Here is a 17,850-nt window from a genome sequence, read left to right as displayed (position 1 = left end):
ATTTGCCATTGAAGTGTAGAGCAGTATATTAGAGTGGTTAAGCAAAACAAAGCAAAAAACAATCTGATTTTTTTCTGTTGAAAATTGTTTGAAAATGAAAAAAATATTTTTGGCATCAAAATAGTAAAGGAGCTAAATTTGGTGCAAAGTAGCCAAACCTGGCATCACTATATACACTCCTCAATATGCAAACTAGTACATGTTGCATGGGACCACATCCATTTAAAGGGGTGGGCATCCTTAACCTCTATTTTCTGAGTAGAGTAAAATGGCCTGCTAAAGCCAGATGTTTGAATTGCTCTACAATCAAAGGTAGAATATGTCTTTGCTTATTAGGAGAAGAAAATCTATTCTATTATCATATTATCATATTTAACAATAAATGAAAAAAATTTACAATTTTATATTTAAAAATGTTCTTGATAAAAATAATTGTATAGTCTAATTATTTCATATAAACATAACAGAGATAAAGTATATTATAATGAACTGCATTTTATTAAATAACAGATTAAATTTTGTGGTTTGTTGAGTTCTATAATATTAAAAGGAGAATATAAATCTAGTTATATATATAAGTGGTTTCTAAAGATAAGAATTTAATTGAACAACAAAAAAATCATCAAAGCAATTTGGAAGAAGACAAATATTATCTGCTGATAAGCATTTTTAAAGCTTCTTTGCTTCCTTGCCAGATCACTTATTTGAATTATAGCTATTTTAGTCTAATTAGGACATGAATCAGTATAAACTATTACAAAAAATTTTTTTAATTTATTGTAACTTAACAATTTTAACTAAACTACAATGTTATAAATTTTTCATTTGGTTGTGATTTAGCACAGTAATAAATCATATCTAAATGAACCTGATTTGATTTGCAAAACATTTAAGTAAAACTGACTTAGATAACTTTGTAAAATAAAGTTGGCTAGTTTCATTATTAAATGTATATATTGTTAAAGAATAGCATTACTTAAGATTTATTGAAATTGAAAATTCAAAGTTGAATTATAATTTAAAAAAGTGTTTTTTGGTAAACACATAAGAACCTACTTATATATGCTTTCATCAGAATTTTAAATAAGTTTTTAAATAAGATATCCTCAAAATTTTGATTATTTGATGGCAAAGTACTTAACTGTAGTAATGGGTGAATATTTGATACTTGGCCAAATTACTATTTTTTGCATTTCTAACATAAACAATACATTCAAATACAGTAATTTTGGGTTAATGTTACCTTAGGTAGCCAAGATGGCGGCTCATCTCTAATTCCAGCAAGGAAACAGTGGGACGCACATTCTAACCTAACCTATTCTAATAATTTGGTTGCTAATAATTATGGTAATTTATTAAAATAGGTTAGGTTAGGTTAGGTTAGAACATGCGTCCCACTGTTTCCTTGCTGGAATTAGAGACAAGCCGCCATCTTGGTTACCTGAGGTAACATTAACCTAATTTTGTAGTACATAAAAAAAAAAAATGCAAATGCAACAGTATATCTGCAAACATTCTGATCAAGCTTTAAATCAGCAATTTAATCAGTAAAATACAGGTAAATAACTATACCAACAATACTGCTCCTTTATCTCTCTTGTTGCATTGTGAGATATTGTGTTGAATACAAAACAACAAAGACTAATTAAAGTATGATTTAAAATAAAATTTAAACTGTGCAAAAAAATGAAAATTTTTTGTACAGTTTAAATTCTTCATTTATCAAGTAAGAATTATATGTTTCTAAAATTTTAAAAATATATTTTAATTTCATATTTAGTACTAGCATTAATTATTTTTGAGAAAAGATTTACTTAGCAAATAATCCACTATTACATGATATGCAAATTAGATCAGTTCAACATTTCAGGTTAGATGTGCTGTTGACTATATTTGATCAGTAAAATACAGCAAAATCATTAAAATAAGTAAGTGTTCACTATATTCACTCTATGTAAGAATGATGATGATTTTGTTCACATTCTACTGGAATATGGTATATTACATTCCCAAACATTCTTTCAAAAATATAATAAAATGTAGTGTGTCAAAAGCAATTTTGAGGTATGTTCAACTTTTAGGGTGTTTTTGATGTCTGGAGTAATAAATATAGGGATGCATAGATCAAATGCCAGTTTTGCAATTTACATTTGAGTTTTGTAGGTTTGAGGAATTGTTATTTCAATTTTTCCTGCAATTAAATATGAATTGTTATTCTAAATGAAGGAAAGTAAGCAAAGTTCTTTTAAAATGTCATTAAGTAGTATTAAGTAATTGTTTTAATGTAACAAAAACAACAAAAAAGTTATATTATTTCCATCTACTAGTACATATTTTCTATTACCAGGACTTATTAGACTGGCTTTAAGGATAGTGTAACACAGTTTCACAGATCAGAAATTTGTTTTATTTACTGTGTTGCAATATCCTTAAGGCCAGTCTAATAAGTCCTGCTAATAGAAAATACGTACTAGTAGATGGAATTATTATTATAATAAATTAAGGACACTGAGGCATATTAATTCAACAAAAAAGTATTTACTGTAATTTTAAGTTTGAGAATATGAATTTTAGTTAATTTTGAAATAAAATCCAATTTTAATTTTTTAATAGTGTGCTTTGGTGTAAAAAAAACCTTAACCAAGTTTTTAGAAAAGTCAGTTTGATTATTTTCAAATAAAATTTGATTTTGATTTAGCTTTCTCAGCTCTGATTTGAAATAGAACTATGCAATGCAGTGCAACAATTGGAAGCAATATGAAATGATATCATTATTTCAGTAAATCATACAATTTTTTTGAATAATTTAGGAAAATATGCAATATGCAATTTCAGAAAGTGTGGATGAATTACTTGTCCGTCTTGATTGATTTGATTCTATTTTATCCAGGGAGTCAGTTGAATCTCGATTTATAACACTTTTGTAAAGTGTTAGTTTCAGTTTTGGCAGTGACAGAACATTTTGCTTTTAATATGTAAAATATATAGAATAAAGATAAAGAATTTAGAGTAGATAAAAGTGTACAAAGCACAAAGTAAGATTCTACTTAAGTGTGTTCTTGTTCCAAACTAACCAAGGGTAGGAATAATCTGGAAAAATTGAAATAGCCTGTTAAACAATCATAAAAAGTGGATTTGTACAATTTTACATGCAAAGATATGTAAAACCATGTCCAGAAAATTAAAAAAAAAACCAGAAAAATTCCATAGTCTAATATGTTGACATATTCGATAACCCAACACTACATCAGTCCCAACAATGCTAGGTTAATGGAATGTCACCATATTTAAGTCTTTTATATTCATAGTTTTTCATTCAAAATGGCTACAATCACCCATTTTATAAGAGTTTTCAGTTATCCAAGATAACATCAGTCCACCTTTCCTTGAATAAAGAGGGTTTTACTGTATATATAAATACAAACAATAATATGTGGATAACATAAGATTTATGATGTATGGTTTTGCTTGGCATCAAGATTCTACAAACAATAAAATATTACATAAAAAACTACAAAATCATTTATAAATTAAATTCATTACAAATTACGTTTTATCATTACTTAAACATCTGGAAATTTCAAAAATATATGAAGATAAAATTTATTAGAATAAAATTATTTTTGAAATGTATAATTACGTTCATATTTGCTACAAATCCTTTTTTTATTTTCCACATAACTGAAGATACTTTCTCCAAATATGCCATCTCCTCTTGATAACTACGAACACCCATTTTTATTCTTTTAAATTCTTTTAATCTGTTAAAAGCAACATTAAATAGTAATCAAAATTAATTTTTTTAAGTAAAGCTATTTAAAATAACTCAAAATAATTAAAACTAAAATTATTAGAGTATTTTCCTAAATTATTCAAAATATCTGTATAATTTATCGAAATAATGGTATCAAACGTTTACAAAACAAAAAGAAGTTAATCATTCAAATTCGAATATCATTTCAAAAGAGAAAAAAAACTAATTTTACCAGGATATTATAGCAACAGCATACAACCACGTTTAAAGTGACAGTCGATCAACTTTAAAGTGTTGCCAAATAAAACCTGCTGTTAAAAATATTATTAGTCTTTTTTTTCTACCACTCTGCCACTGGTGGTCTCACGTTTCAGGCAAGTTATAAAATTATTATTATTTATTTATTAATCTTCTGAGACTGATCGATCTGGACCACTTCAAGCAACTTGACATGCAACAGTACCGTGAAGGGATGTTCAAACAAGTGTCACACTGGGATAAATGTCAACGTTTACGGAAATTACGTCGAGAAATAAACAAAAGTGTGGACGCGTTTTTTTATGCAGCGCTCGAGAAGTGCTTTACAGCTAACACTCTGAAACCCGTTTCTAAATGGCCAACGCTGTCGTGACGTCATTTCGCTACATTTTCGCTGCATAAAAAACGCGCCCTATGTAGTTTTTTGTGGAATGTATATTAAATATTTTCTTTCATTATAAATGTTAGTGTAATTTTGGCTTGTACCCTTAATATCGGACACCCCTCATATTTTAGAGGCCGGATGGCCAGCGGTCAAGGTGGCAGCCCACCGCTCTGGGGGACCCTGGTTCGAATCGGTAAATCTCCAGGAATTTTTCGAGGGGGGGTCCGTCCGGATATGTCGGGCCCAGTCCCTCACCACCCGGCCGCCCCTTTGTGGGCTTGGCGAACTCATAATGGGCTTGCAAAAAAAGGACATCTTAGTGTCCACAGGGCGGAAAGAGTTAAAAAAATAATAATAATAAACCCTCGTATTAAAAATGAATTTGTGTCAAGATGATTAATTGTCGAATGATTTATCATTTTAATGGAAAAAAATCACTGACGAGATTAAAGTAGTAAAAGTGATGGTACAAAAATAATCCGACGCAAAATCAGATGCAATTTCAATATTTAAAAAATGAAGAGCAGGAAAATTGTATAATTTGAGGACTTTTTTTAAAGTCCTCAAATTATTTGTAAATTTTGTACTCCGTGAATTTTGTTTTTCATTTTTTAATCCATTTTCAAAAGGGGGATTTTTTTAAATTAATATATTACAGCTTTTTAGACGGTTTAAGAATTCAGTATTCGGTGATTACATTGAACAAATTAAACTGTTGCTTAAAAGTACTGTACATGTATAATCAATTAAAAGCAATGGGATCGATAAAAACTTCCTAAATATGTAAATTCTAAAAATAATTTCAAACTGTTAACGAGTAATATACACTTTATATCCGACTTCAAGAAATTTATTAGGAAGACAAACAAAATAACGAATACTAAACCTTTATTTTTGTTTTTCTCAAAATTTCAAAACTTCCATATGCATTTCACCTATTTTAACTGGCCTCATCAGTGGATACATTCTATTTTGTTTTTTCTTCCCCCAGTTCATATGGAGGCTATGGCCGATTGTCGGCTTCTCCCCCGATGAGTGCCGCCTGGCGGTTAGACGAATCGACCGGATCTTTGAATAAAGCACTCCAGGGAGATGATGTGGTTGCTGCGCTTGGCCAGTATAGTTGGTCGAGGTCCCGCACCAAGGTTAGGTCGAGGGACAGGGCACGGCCCAGTTTCCTTCGGGCCTCGTCGTACGCTGGGCATTCCATCGTGTAGTGGGCGGATGTCTCCTTCGCACCGCAGTGCGGACAGTCCGGAGAGGAACGGAGATTGCGAGAGTAGAGGAAGGAGTGCAGCGGGGCCGTGTCGGTCCGTAACCTGGCTAGAAGCGATTCCGCGCTTCTCGACGATGCCAGGTGATACGGCCAAAGAGCGAACGGACGGAGGTGGTTCCTCCCCTTGAGCCTAAGGGCATTCGACCAGCAGTCCATGAGGGAGTGAAGTACAGAGTCCCGATAGAGGCGTCGAATCTCTGTCGGTGTGAGCGAGCGGCTCCAAGAGCCTGCAAGACTGGGGTGGCTCGCAGCCTTGTCTGCATCCTCATTGATCGGTATGCCCGAGTGGCCGGGGGTCCAGACAATTTCCAATGGGGCGTAAAACGTGCTAACCGCTTCCGCAATGTCCGAGATAATTGCCGCTGATGCAGAGGAAACGTTAGCGATGGTCAAGATGACAGCTCGGCTATCCGAAAAGATCACGGTTGGCTGACCTGTCGGAGCGGTGAGCTTTAGCGCTCTCTGTATGCCAATCGCCTCGGCGGTGAAGACGCTACAAGCGTCATGAAGCCTCCACGTCTCCCATATACGATCCGTCGGAACCACTACGCCGACCTGCGTTCTGATATTATTCTTCTACGCGTCTGTGCCTGTGCACGTCCAGGCCTGCCAGTGGGATTCCACAAGTTCGTAAAAGCGGCTAATTTGCCTCTCTACCGGGGCGGTTCCAGTCGTAGCCAACACATCAAGGCGAATCTTTGGCCTGACTTGGTCCGCGCAAGGGGGTGTAGCCATTGGCGGTAAAATTGACCGAGGGGAAGTCGCCCTTTGTCAATGTGCAACAGAACCCGCCTGACGTAGGAGTCTTGATACCGTCGCCATACATTCTATTTGCCAACTGTTGTTCCCTTTATACTGTCGTCCCAGCATGCATCTACATTCATACACGTATTTAAATTAATTATATTTGCATAATTTTTGATACAGAAATGTTCAATAATTCTTCTTTTTTAAGCAATTTTTAGTTTTATACAATATTTTAACATTATTTCTATCTATTTTGCAATTAAAGTTATTACAATGCTGGCACCAAGGGGATTCTTGTCTTTTTAACCTGATTGCAGCCTCGTCTTCCTTCAACCTTTTTCCCAATCTTCTTCCTGTTTCTCCTGTGTAACATTTCGGACTAGGACACGTACTGTATATGATAATTTGTAGATGACTCCTGCAGTTTCTAGTTGTTTTCCTAATATACTTAGATCTTCTTTATTTATAACGTTAATTATATCCGTTAACCTATTTTTTGTTTTGCTACTATGCAAATAGAAAATTTATTAAATTCTGGTTTATATTTTTCAAAAAGATGATTTACATATGGGAAATTAATATATAAAGTATCAGTCTTTTAATTTTTAACATTATAAATATTATTTATATAATAATCGCTCCACTTACATACGATATTCTTCGGGTAGTTATTTAATAAATATTTTTAAAAAAGTTTCCTTGTCTCTATTTCAATGTCTTCTTGTAATGTCGTTCTATTTATTATTTTCTTTAATTCCATCAGGAATGTATTCCTCTTAATTTCTATAGGGTAATACGAATTATAATTCAATTTAACATTTCAATTAATTGTTTTTTGTACTTACGAAAAAATAATTGTTTCTTCTCTTTTAAGTAACATCAAGGTAATTCATTTCCTGGTTTAGTTCTTCTTCACATGGCAATGGCTGTTTGGGAATCATTTATTATTAAATTCTTTGTTTTATAAGTATAGGACGGTCGACGGCCGGATGGCCGAGAGGTCAAGGTGGCAGCATACCGCTCTGGGGACCCGGGATCGAATCCGAACGGGTCGAATAATCCCCAGGAATTTTTCGGGGGTGGTCCGTTCGGATATGTCGGGCCCCGTCCCTCACCACCCGGTCACCCCATTGTGGGCCTGGCCGAACCCATAATGGGCCTTCTAAAAGAGGCCCTCTTAGTGCCCACAGGGCGGAAAGAGTTTAAAAAAAAAAAAGTATAGGACGGTCCACAAATTAGGCCTACGTAATACAGATATGAATATATAGATAATCGTTATGATGCGTTACAAGGTGCTGAAGATGTTTACAAAAGTGTTATGTAATGCCAAGATCTCAATCAACCCTTGGGTAACAGAATGATTCATTTTTGTTTCCGAAAAGTTACTTAGCAATCATACTGTTTATGTAATTAATAATGTTTGTTTGTTTGTTAATTTACGGCAACGCAACACTCGGACGATCTGCCTAGAGGTATGTCTTTTTAATGGTAACCGGCCTCTATTTAGGTGTTACAGACGTGGGAAAACCCGTAACACTCCACGTGGCTAGCCCGTCCTGACGAAGCGCGAACCTGCGACCGAACTCCGTATTTAGAGAACGGAACCGCTTGACCACTGGTGGGCTGTAATTAATAATGTAAATTTCATTACTCTGTACTGTGTAACGTTAAACACTGGGCGGCCTGCTGGCGGCTCCTCTCCGGGAGGAGTCCGTCGGGAGCACGAACAGTCGAACGCCACATAATGGAAAACTAAAATGGCATAGAATACATTGTGAAAGGCAAGAAATCGTAAATATGATAACTTTCTTATTTTAGGTCTCCGGTCCAAAAGTAGCGTATCGTTGAACTCGTCTCGGTCTCGAGTTCAAATATATACTTAAAGTCCCGAAATTCCATGGGGAGTAAGTAATCTATACAACAACCTTCACTTTATGTACTGTACTTATTATGATGATAAATCTTGTATTTGTGATCGCATGCTTTCAATATACTGTGATATAAAACTTCTTAATAGAGAGGTTGCGGCCGAAGTTTTCATCTCTAAAACGTGAACGTTGAGCGCCGCCATCTTGTAAGCCTAGAAGTTTGACAATGGCGTTTGGAACGTAATTGGAATCATGCTCGACGTTCGCGTTTTGGAGATGAAAACTTCGGCCGCAATCTCTGTTATCATCATTATTATCTTCGCAAATTTTGAATTATAAATGCAAACATTTCCAATTATTTTACTTGATGATGATAATATACTTGTGAATCCTTGTCCCAGATGATGGCGCCACCCTGGTGACCATCTCAACTAGTACCCGTATCCCATCGAAATAAAATGACTGGCCGGCTAACCTAAATTAAACAGAATGTGTTATCGACTCAGTCTGTTTCATTATTTCAATGCTGTTAAGATTATCGTTTTAATCAAGAAGTTTTAATCAAGTTTCAATTAAGAAAAAGTTAAACTAGTACTTTTCGGTTAACCGGACGCCAGAAGACTATCGCGTTTAACAATTTAGCCCACGTGACTGAGCCAACTTTCGAGTAGCTCATTTGACTGTTCGATGTTATATACTTTTAGGGGGTTTGGGGATCGTCCCCAGCTGGACGCTGAGGTGCGAGAGATAGAGAGCACCGAGGCGCATGTCTACCCGCGAAGCATGTACTGTACGTCATGTACATCATACATTTCCTGTACATCATACTTTTCCTGTTAACAATAGAACCATGTCGGTCATCTAACTTTGAAAAAATATTTTTGAATTGAAATAACGTGACTTCCGATCCAAACTGGAAGTTCGTGTATAGTTAATTAGGATCTCCTGCGCCTAAGATTTCCATATCTGGTCAAACTGACTGACAGATATTAGTGAAAATTTGAAAATTGCCGCCCAATTAAGCAAAGTAAATATCAAACAAACGCTTCTGTAAACTTATTTAGCTTCTTAAAATTAGAATATATTCTAAATTCTTGTTTGTTTTTGCATTTTAAGTCATCAAGCACTGTGCATTTAGTTTCATAAACGATAAATACTGTAATGCAATAGCTATATTTGAAAGTAAATGAATTTACTCACAATGTTATGTATATGACCTAGTTTCCTCGTGCTACAATACACAGAAGTAATTTCCAGTTACATGGAGACTTTGATCTCTATGTATTATATTTTATGGTATAATAAAGTACAATGCTACACATTCTAGTTCTTTTTGAAAACCCATTTTGGATAATCCAGAGTTTCAGATAATTGCATTTTCGATAATAAAGTTTCTACTGTATGTACAGTACATAAAAAGCGTATAAATTTTAAACATAAAAAGTTATAAAAATATTTTATTTTATTCAAAGTAATTTAATTTGTCAACTAACAATAACATTAAATTATATAAAAAATACTTATTCAAAATTAATATAATTAAAAAAGTAAATTATATAGATTTATAAATGTTTAACATTGTAAAAATATTTATTTAAATTATTAATTACTAAAACAAATTATATAGAAATATTTAAAATTTTTATAACAACATTTTGATAAATTCATAAACAAATTTTTAAAAAAATATTAAGTTTATCATCTTGAAGATAATAATTTCTTCTGTATGACTAGTTATAGTTCATATTGCTTGATCTGTAGCAAATATACAAATATTTTAATTTCAAAATATAAGAATCTGTATTGGCACACTTACATTCTACACTTCTTAGTAGATGATTCAATTTATATAAAAATTAACATAACATATAAGTATAATGGCAAAACTAGATTATCAAATTGTGTTGTAAATGCTTCAAATAATACAGCAAACACCGTTACTGTTAATACATAAATGCTATTATAAATATTGAAGACATTTTTATTAGTAAAGTAAAATATTAATAATGTTATTAAATATTGTACAAAAAATGCTCCAATTGTTCCCTCGTAAGTTTTCATGGAATTGGGCCATTTGTGTTTTCCCCACAGTATGCCTACAAATGCTGCAACAGAATCTCCAAATCCAATGGCAAGAACTCCACTCATAATAGAGAGACTAACTTGATGACAAGGATTTATCCATAGACTTATGGTGCTGCCTACTAATAAATAAATGTGACTTACTATTAATAGACCACAGTCTTTTTCATCAAGGAACAAAGTAATATTATCTTGAATTATTTTTCCTAGAGGAGGAATGTTAAGAAAACGTAAGCACTCAAGAGTTAAAAATATAGCAATCATCCCAGCACTGCTTAATAATAGTAATTCTACATCCATATAAAATCCTGGAATATATACAATTATAATTATTATATGAAATATTTTTCTTTTAAGTTTAGAAGACTTTCTGTCAATATTTTGCCAAATTGTAAATGCAATTGTGGAAGCAATACATATAAATAAATAACTTACAAAGATTATTCTTTGGTGTGTATTTAATAAATAGTTCAATAACCAAACTAATGGATTCTGTCTTAATGCTGCATACATAATAATAAATGTTAGACCTACTTCTATCAGAACACATACAGTATAAAAATATATTGGTGTTTTTAAAATTGGAACAAGTTTTAGAGAGAGGAATATTACCATTAATCCAGTTAGAGTTATTGAAATCACAGTATTCACTTCATGTAAAGTGTCATGGATTGTGTTTACAGGTTCAGTAATTAATTTATGAAAATGAAAAACACATGCTGATAAAAACAAAACAATTCCTTGACAAACTAAATGAAGTTCTCCAATTGTAAAACTTTTAGAAAATATTACAGACACAGAATGTAATAACAATATAAATGATGTTTGACAAATTATACTAAGTATCAATACTATAGGCCAAATTTGTGTAATAAGTGCTAACAAAGTTATAATAATTAAATTAATTACTAACAAGTACATCTTACGTTCATTAGTGTAGATTAGTGTCATTACCATGGTATAACTTGTTTCAATACTTATAATAGTAATAATTTTATATGCTGGTGAAATAACATCATTGTACTGAAGACAATTAAATATAAAGGCTGCTGGTAATAAAATTGTACAGAATAAGCCTTCATCTCCATGACATCGAAATTGTGAATTATTTAATGAAGTCTTCTGTAATTTATACAGTACAATTGAAGAGAGAATAATGGAAACTAAAATGGAAATTAATTTAAAAGTTTCAAAATACTTATTCTCTATTAGATTTATTTTATCATTCCAATGTTTCAATAATGCACACACAATTCCAGCCGTAAAAATTACATATTCAATTTTATATCTCTTCAGACCAATTGTTGTTTGGTTATTCTTTTGGTTATTTGTCATTTTCTGCATGATCTAAAAATAAAAAATAAATAAATGTTATTAATAAAATAATACAAAAAAACAATATCTAAAATTAAAAACCTTATAAAAAATGAATTTATTAATCAAATAATAATATCAAAATACTATATTATAAGTAATTTCTAATACAAAAGGAAAAAGTAAACTGATTATGATTACAATATGAATTAAGGCATACATGTTAAAGTAACAAGATTTGAAGTAAAAATAATACAAAGATCAATTAAATTCATGTCAAAAAGTTCTAAGTAAATGTAATACGATTTTTCTAAGACAGATTAAGTGTATAGCACATTGTAAGAACTAACAATTCATCTTATAAGTAGGAACAAACTGCTTACGCATTATATATAATGTCAGCCATAGCTTAAAAAAAAGGCCTACAAAATCAATATGGATTTAATTACAATTTACACAAGATTTAATTTAATGCTCAACTTAAAAAATATAATACAGATACATGTCCATCATTACATGTAATACAACATAAAGATTTGCTAATATATTGAGAGAGCAACAGTGAATTTTAATATTTACGTCATTCTGTATGCTAACTTGGAAAACAGTCAAAAAGTGCACATTTGCACATGGCTAATGTAACCATTCCCATTTTTTGTGTAGTTGTGATTAGATATAAAACAAGTACAGCTGTATTTTTTTGTGTACTTTAAGTGACATTATTCCAGATGAGCAGGCAACTAAAATAAACAATAGAGATGATTCAGGTACCATTACACATGATGATTGGTCGTTTATCAAGATCAAAATATTAGATAAAAAATACACTACTAGAGATTCATGCAGCACTTGAAGTTTGTGCTACTTCTGCCATAGATTGGAATATGATATCTTGATAAGCATTTTCTTTTTCAAGCATGGCCATGCTTGAAAAAGAAAATGCCTATCAAGACACCATACCCAGTGCATCTGGCAATTCAACAAAAATGGAGAACTGACAGTAATAGTAGGCAAAATGCTGACAAGTAACAATTGACAAGAATGGGGACTACATTGAAGAACAATGGCATTTAACAAGTTCACCCAGTTTCTGTTCTAATATAATAAAATACTGCGCAATACTGTTTGATTCCTCTCCATAATTTTTTTATAGCATTATATGATGTAATGAAAAACATTCAAAACATTAAAAAAAACTATTACAACTATAAATATATATCATTTATCATCATCAAATGATACAGACATAGTTTCATCCCTGTAAAGTTTGACAACGCTTAAGTTATATATAAGAACTACTGTTACTGTTCTGAAAATTATATTAACCTTACCAATTACCGTTGCATCTACAGAAAGATCTTTCTCAAGATTGAAAATAATAAAAAAATTACTTGAGATCTAGCATCAGTCAAGATGATTTACCTTCTTAGCCATTTTATTTATTGAATCCTAATTAGCCAAAAAGCTAAATTGATGATGATATTATCAATGATTTTGCTATAAAACATGTAAGAGAATGAAACAAAACTTACATATTGTAACCTTATTCTAGTAAGTTGCATACGAAATTGTATTTTATAAGTATATAAAGCAATTATTCTTGTTATTTAATTTATTAACAATTTTTTGTGTGATTGAAATGTTAATTTTATTAAAATAATTTAATTATGTAATAAATTTAATGTAAATAAATTTATTAATCTAATAATTTATCATTTTCATGTACTGCTTACTATACCAATTTGTGCAATGTAATAAATAGCAAAATGCAATAAATTATTATTTTGTTGTATGAAATTTGTTTCAAGGCCCCGCAAGTTAACTTTGCACTGGGCCCCGCTTTTGTTCAGGCCGGCCCTGCTGCATGGTACCCCACAACAAAACTAAATTGCTTACTAAATGTATATAATATACAGATTATAAAATTTTACCTAAACTGTTAAGGAAAACCATTAAAAACATAAAATCATTTTTTGGTATGTCAGGCCAAACAAGAGAAAAATAAGCAATAAGTCATTCCTGAGCCTTGTTTTCCTGCTAATATAAGTCATCCCATAATAGGGTAACAATGGCAATTCCAGGCAGAAAAAAATATATATTTAAATGAATAAAACTAAATTTGCATATATTCAAATTATATCAAGTATTACATCATAAATACATCACATTCCTTTCTATCAAAATTAATTTTAAAAACTTATTAAATAAGGAAACTTCCACAGTTTTTATATTATATCATATATAAACATAAAACATTTTCATGAATTTTAACTTTAAATATCAACATTTCTATTTATCACAATCTGCTAGATTCAAAATAAAATTAAGGTAAAAAGATATACAGTAGAGTCCACTTAACAGAGACCACTGATTAAGGAAGCAGTTTGCTTAAGAGATCATTCTCCCATGTTCTATTTTTCTCCCCTATGTTTTACATTAGTGGGACCTATTAACAGACGGATAGTAGTGCAGTCTGTTTAAACAAGCACCAAATTGATGGCATTTTTAGAGAAGCAGTCTGCATAAGGGGCACTATTCTAAAGAAAATTTATAAGCGTATACTTTTAATCTTATGGTACTATATATCACTACACAGAGCACATGGTAACAGGACTCTCTACACTAGTGGTTCTCAACCTTTCTGAGGCTGCAGAACACCATTCATATACTTTTTATTACACAGAGCATTAGCATAAGTATATTAAAAAAAATTGATAAGCAATTCTATGTTTACTATTCTCAGGAAATAATGAAGCAATAAACTAATAAACTTTTATATATTGAATAAAATAAAAACATGGAATTGTCTATGAATATAGCAATGGGAATAAATTTGAATAAAAACTTTAAAAATCTTTTCTTTCATGGAACACTCGAGGTAGTTTTGCAAAACACTGGTTAAGAACCACTGCTCTACACTGTAAGTTGTGGAGATTTGGTGAAACCTTCCATTGGTCAATTTTCTAATAAACACAGTCAAAAAAATTTCTTACAGTATCATAACAAACAAGTTTTATTAGACTCACATCATTTATTTGTAAACAGTGTTACAAATAGGAAAAAAGGGATATATACACTATTTACAGGATTGCTAACAAAATTTCTCCAAAGGTCTCTATACTTGTTGGGATGTTAAATCTGTGATTTTATCAAGAAGTCTGCTTATATGTTGGAAAAATTGAAATCTTGAGCATCCTCTTTTTCTTTTGCATTGAGTGGCTTATAAAGCATAAGAGATTGAACAATGAGAATGAAGAGGGTAGTGTACAAACCATTTCAATTGTATGCTATAAATCTGTTCAATCAGTAGTATTTCATTGCAGGATGAAAGTATAATGTTAAGTTAGTTGGTATGTGATCATGCCAGGTGTATCCAAGAAAAGAACAGAGACATGTGGTGTGTAAACTAATGATAAGCTGTTTAGATTCACACTTCCCCATAGTGTTCCCTGAAAAGATAGGACAAATTCCCAGAGGCCCAACACAACTGATGAAGCATATTAGGGATAATCATCCAATATGTAGATATAATCTGATTACGAAAGGAAACAACAACATTGAACTCAAGAATGTGTCCTATTCCACAACTCCATCCAAAGAATCAATGAAATTTGCAAATGAAAACCTCTTTGAAAGCTGTAGACAGATAGTGGAAGAAATACCATCAAAACATCACTTCTGGAAACAACCTAAGGCACATATGAGAAGAAATTAGGTAATTTATTGAAAAAGTACTGGTATCATATACTGTATATGAACAAACAGCACAAATCAAACATGTCATCTTGTATAGCGAGCAGCAATGAGTGACAAGATTTGGAAGTCATACTAACTTATTTTAAGGTAGTACTGTACTTATTTGTTTTTAAACTGTATGTCCCATTAGAACATTCAGAAATTTTGGAGCAAAGATGTTCAGTTAGGAGTCAAGCAAAGGGTGGCTGGATATATTTTTACATATGTAAAAATCACGAGATAAATTGATTGGTGATGGTCTAGAGCAGGCCTGGCCAACTCAAATTGTTTTGCGGGCCACTTTGATCACGCATAACATTACGGTGGGCCACAATTTACGCAAATATGCTTTTAAAAAAGTAAAACAAATACAAAATGAATAAGATTTTATTGTTATACCAAGAGTTCGTACTCATACTTGCACATTATAACAATGACACACGTAAATTTTCATTTATTTTATTGTTTTGGTATACACATAACGGGAAACAAAAGTTCTAATAGATATATAATATCGCTTAGAGGGCCACACAATTTAACGTGACAGCCGCAAGTTGGCCAGGTCTGGTCTAGAGGCTGTCTAGACTAGGAAAGGGCACTTTACACCACTTTGAAATTTTGTACTGAGAAATTCAGAAGCAAAATGGCAAGCTGTGAGACTTGCCTTTTTACTGGAGTATTTTCACCAAAACCAATTTTTACCTTGAACCAGTATTACTGCTTATTCTCCATACTCCATGTCAATCATGAGTAACGGTGAGCCTTGATTTCTGTTCAGAAAGTAGTTGTTACTGAGGTGGAAACAAACCCACCCCAACTATATACAAGTACTCCACAAACAAATAGGCTACTCAAAGTAAGCATAGTCACATGAGCCAGATAAAAACACAGAATTTCAAATCTCGTTGGGAAAAACATGCAGAAGTGCCTTTCCCAGGCTCATATCACCCCAAGACCACAACCTATTGATTTATCTTATCAAAAAACATATTATGTAAAAATAACTCCAGCCAACCTTCTCTTGACTCCTACCAGATGTTCATATCTTTTCATCCTCTCCTACTGTATTTCTGGAAAGAAACAAAATTAATATGACTGGTAAATATAACTGCACTCAGCGCCGGATTAAGTCTCTAGCGGGCCCTAAACAAAATTTAAATTGGGGCCCTATTTAAATAAGTTGCTTCTAAACAAATCTTATATAATGTGACATTAGCGTAGCTAGCATGGGTGACACCCGGTGCAGATATCGTGGTGTCACCCCAAGTCACACCGCAGTGTCACCCTTTTTAACTGTTTTATAAAACACTATTGAATTGTAATAACTTCGCACTCGAGCAACTTAAACGCTACATCGAATATGCGATGTCGCGACGTATAAGTTTAAAATTTAGAAAATGAATCATAACCATACATCAGTATTACTATGAGAGGCGGCCCTAGGAATATTTCTAGACGGTGCGAGAAATCTCGTGGCAGAGATTACTTCTGACGACACGGATGGCTGTTGACCTTTTTTTTTTTTTTAGGCAATGGCTAATGAAGCCGGGCCCCTCCGAATTACGGGCCCTAGACATTTGCCTACTTTGCCTATTCGATAATCCGGCCCTGACTGCACTTACTGATTATTCAACAAAACGATGAAAGTGATTATGTAAGAATGGAAACCAATACAAAAATACAGCAAAACTGTGATGAATTTTAACGTTTCGAAGCATGTTATACATTACATAAAGCTCGTAAAGCACAAAAAACTGAAGAAAATCAAATACCATTAATTAACAAACAACCCCATAGATGACCTTGTTACTTTGGTTAGGGAACATGAACACAGCAAACTCGAGGGTGCTCTCTTAATCAGACTCTGTTTCAACCATTGGCGTAGCCAGGGTTTTGTTATGGGGGGCCTAGTAGAGGCTGTAATTTTCTGGGGACGGGGCACCGGGTTAACTGGGGGGGCCGTGCCCACCCATGCCCCTTCCTGGCTACGCCCATGGTTTCAACTGTATTAATCAGTAAATTCCAAAAGTATTTTTGTATATAAATTTACCTATGAAAATATTATAGTTATATTTTATAATGGAAGTAAAGTTTGTTTTCATTTATTCTTAAACATTGGCAAAGTCCTACATACGGTAAACACGTGCTTTCCTTCTGAGAGACGATAGGAAAAAAATAAATAAAAGCGCTCATTCTTTTTCTACTGTTAAGCGAGAGCAACTAGGATATAACACTTCTAACAAACCACCTCCATCGAAAGAAGCGCCATCTAATTATTAAGATATAATTAGCAAAAAGTTCCCAAAATAAAATAAATTTACAAGTTATTAATACTTTATTTAATTAGTTATTTATGATAGAATAATTTTAAATAATCTATAAAAATTTTCATTTGCGATAAACTTTTTTTATTTCCTCCCTAATGGCAGTA

General features: G+C 32.3%; 2 protein-coding genes across 2 annotated transcripts in view; both read right to left on the bottom strand.

Moving 5' to 3' along the window:
• Nucleotides 1–4,048, bottom strand: part of RtcB (RtcB RNA ligase) — a 28,280-nt gene extending 24,232 nt beyond the window's left edge. Inside the window, exons 1-2 of the mRNA XM_067283016.1 lie at nucleotides 3,987–4,048; nucleotides 3,641–3,761 (exon numbers count right to left, since the gene is read on the bottom strand). Of these exons, the coding sequence (XP_067139117.1) occupies nucleotides 3,641–3,736 (96 nt within the window). The 5' untranslated portion in view covers nucleotides 3,737–3,761; nucleotides 3,987–4,048. The remainder of the gene's footprint in view (nucleotides 1–3,640; nucleotides 3,762–3,986) is intronic.
• A 5,966-nt stretch (nucleotides 4,049–10,014) lies between these two features.
• Nucleotides 10,015–16,450, bottom strand: Dolk (Dolichol kinase). The gene is made up of 2 exons (XM_067282966.1): nucleotides 16,435–16,450; nucleotides 10,015–11,717 (listed from the first exon to the last, which is right to left on the bottom strand). Exon 2 carries the CDS (start codon nucleotides 11,712–11,714, stop codon nucleotides 10,134–10,136), a length of 1,581 nt encoding a protein of 526 aa, XP_067139067.1. The 5' UTR covers nucleotides 11,715–11,717; nucleotides 16,435–16,450; the 3' UTR covers nucleotides 10,015–10,133.
• Between the last annotated feature and the right edge of the window lie 1,400 nt (nucleotides 16,451–17,850).

Source organism: Centruroides vittatus, unplaced genomic scaffold (assembly GCF_030686945.1).
Source record: "Centruroides vittatus isolate TY-2023 unplaced genomic scaffold, ASM3068694v2 contig_975, whole genome shotgun sequence".
Classification (NCBI taxonomy): domain Eukaryota; kingdom Metazoa; phylum Arthropoda; class Arachnida; order Scorpiones; family Buthidae; genus Centruroides; species Centruroides vittatus.
This window is presented reverse-complemented; position numbering and strand designations above follow the sequence as displayed.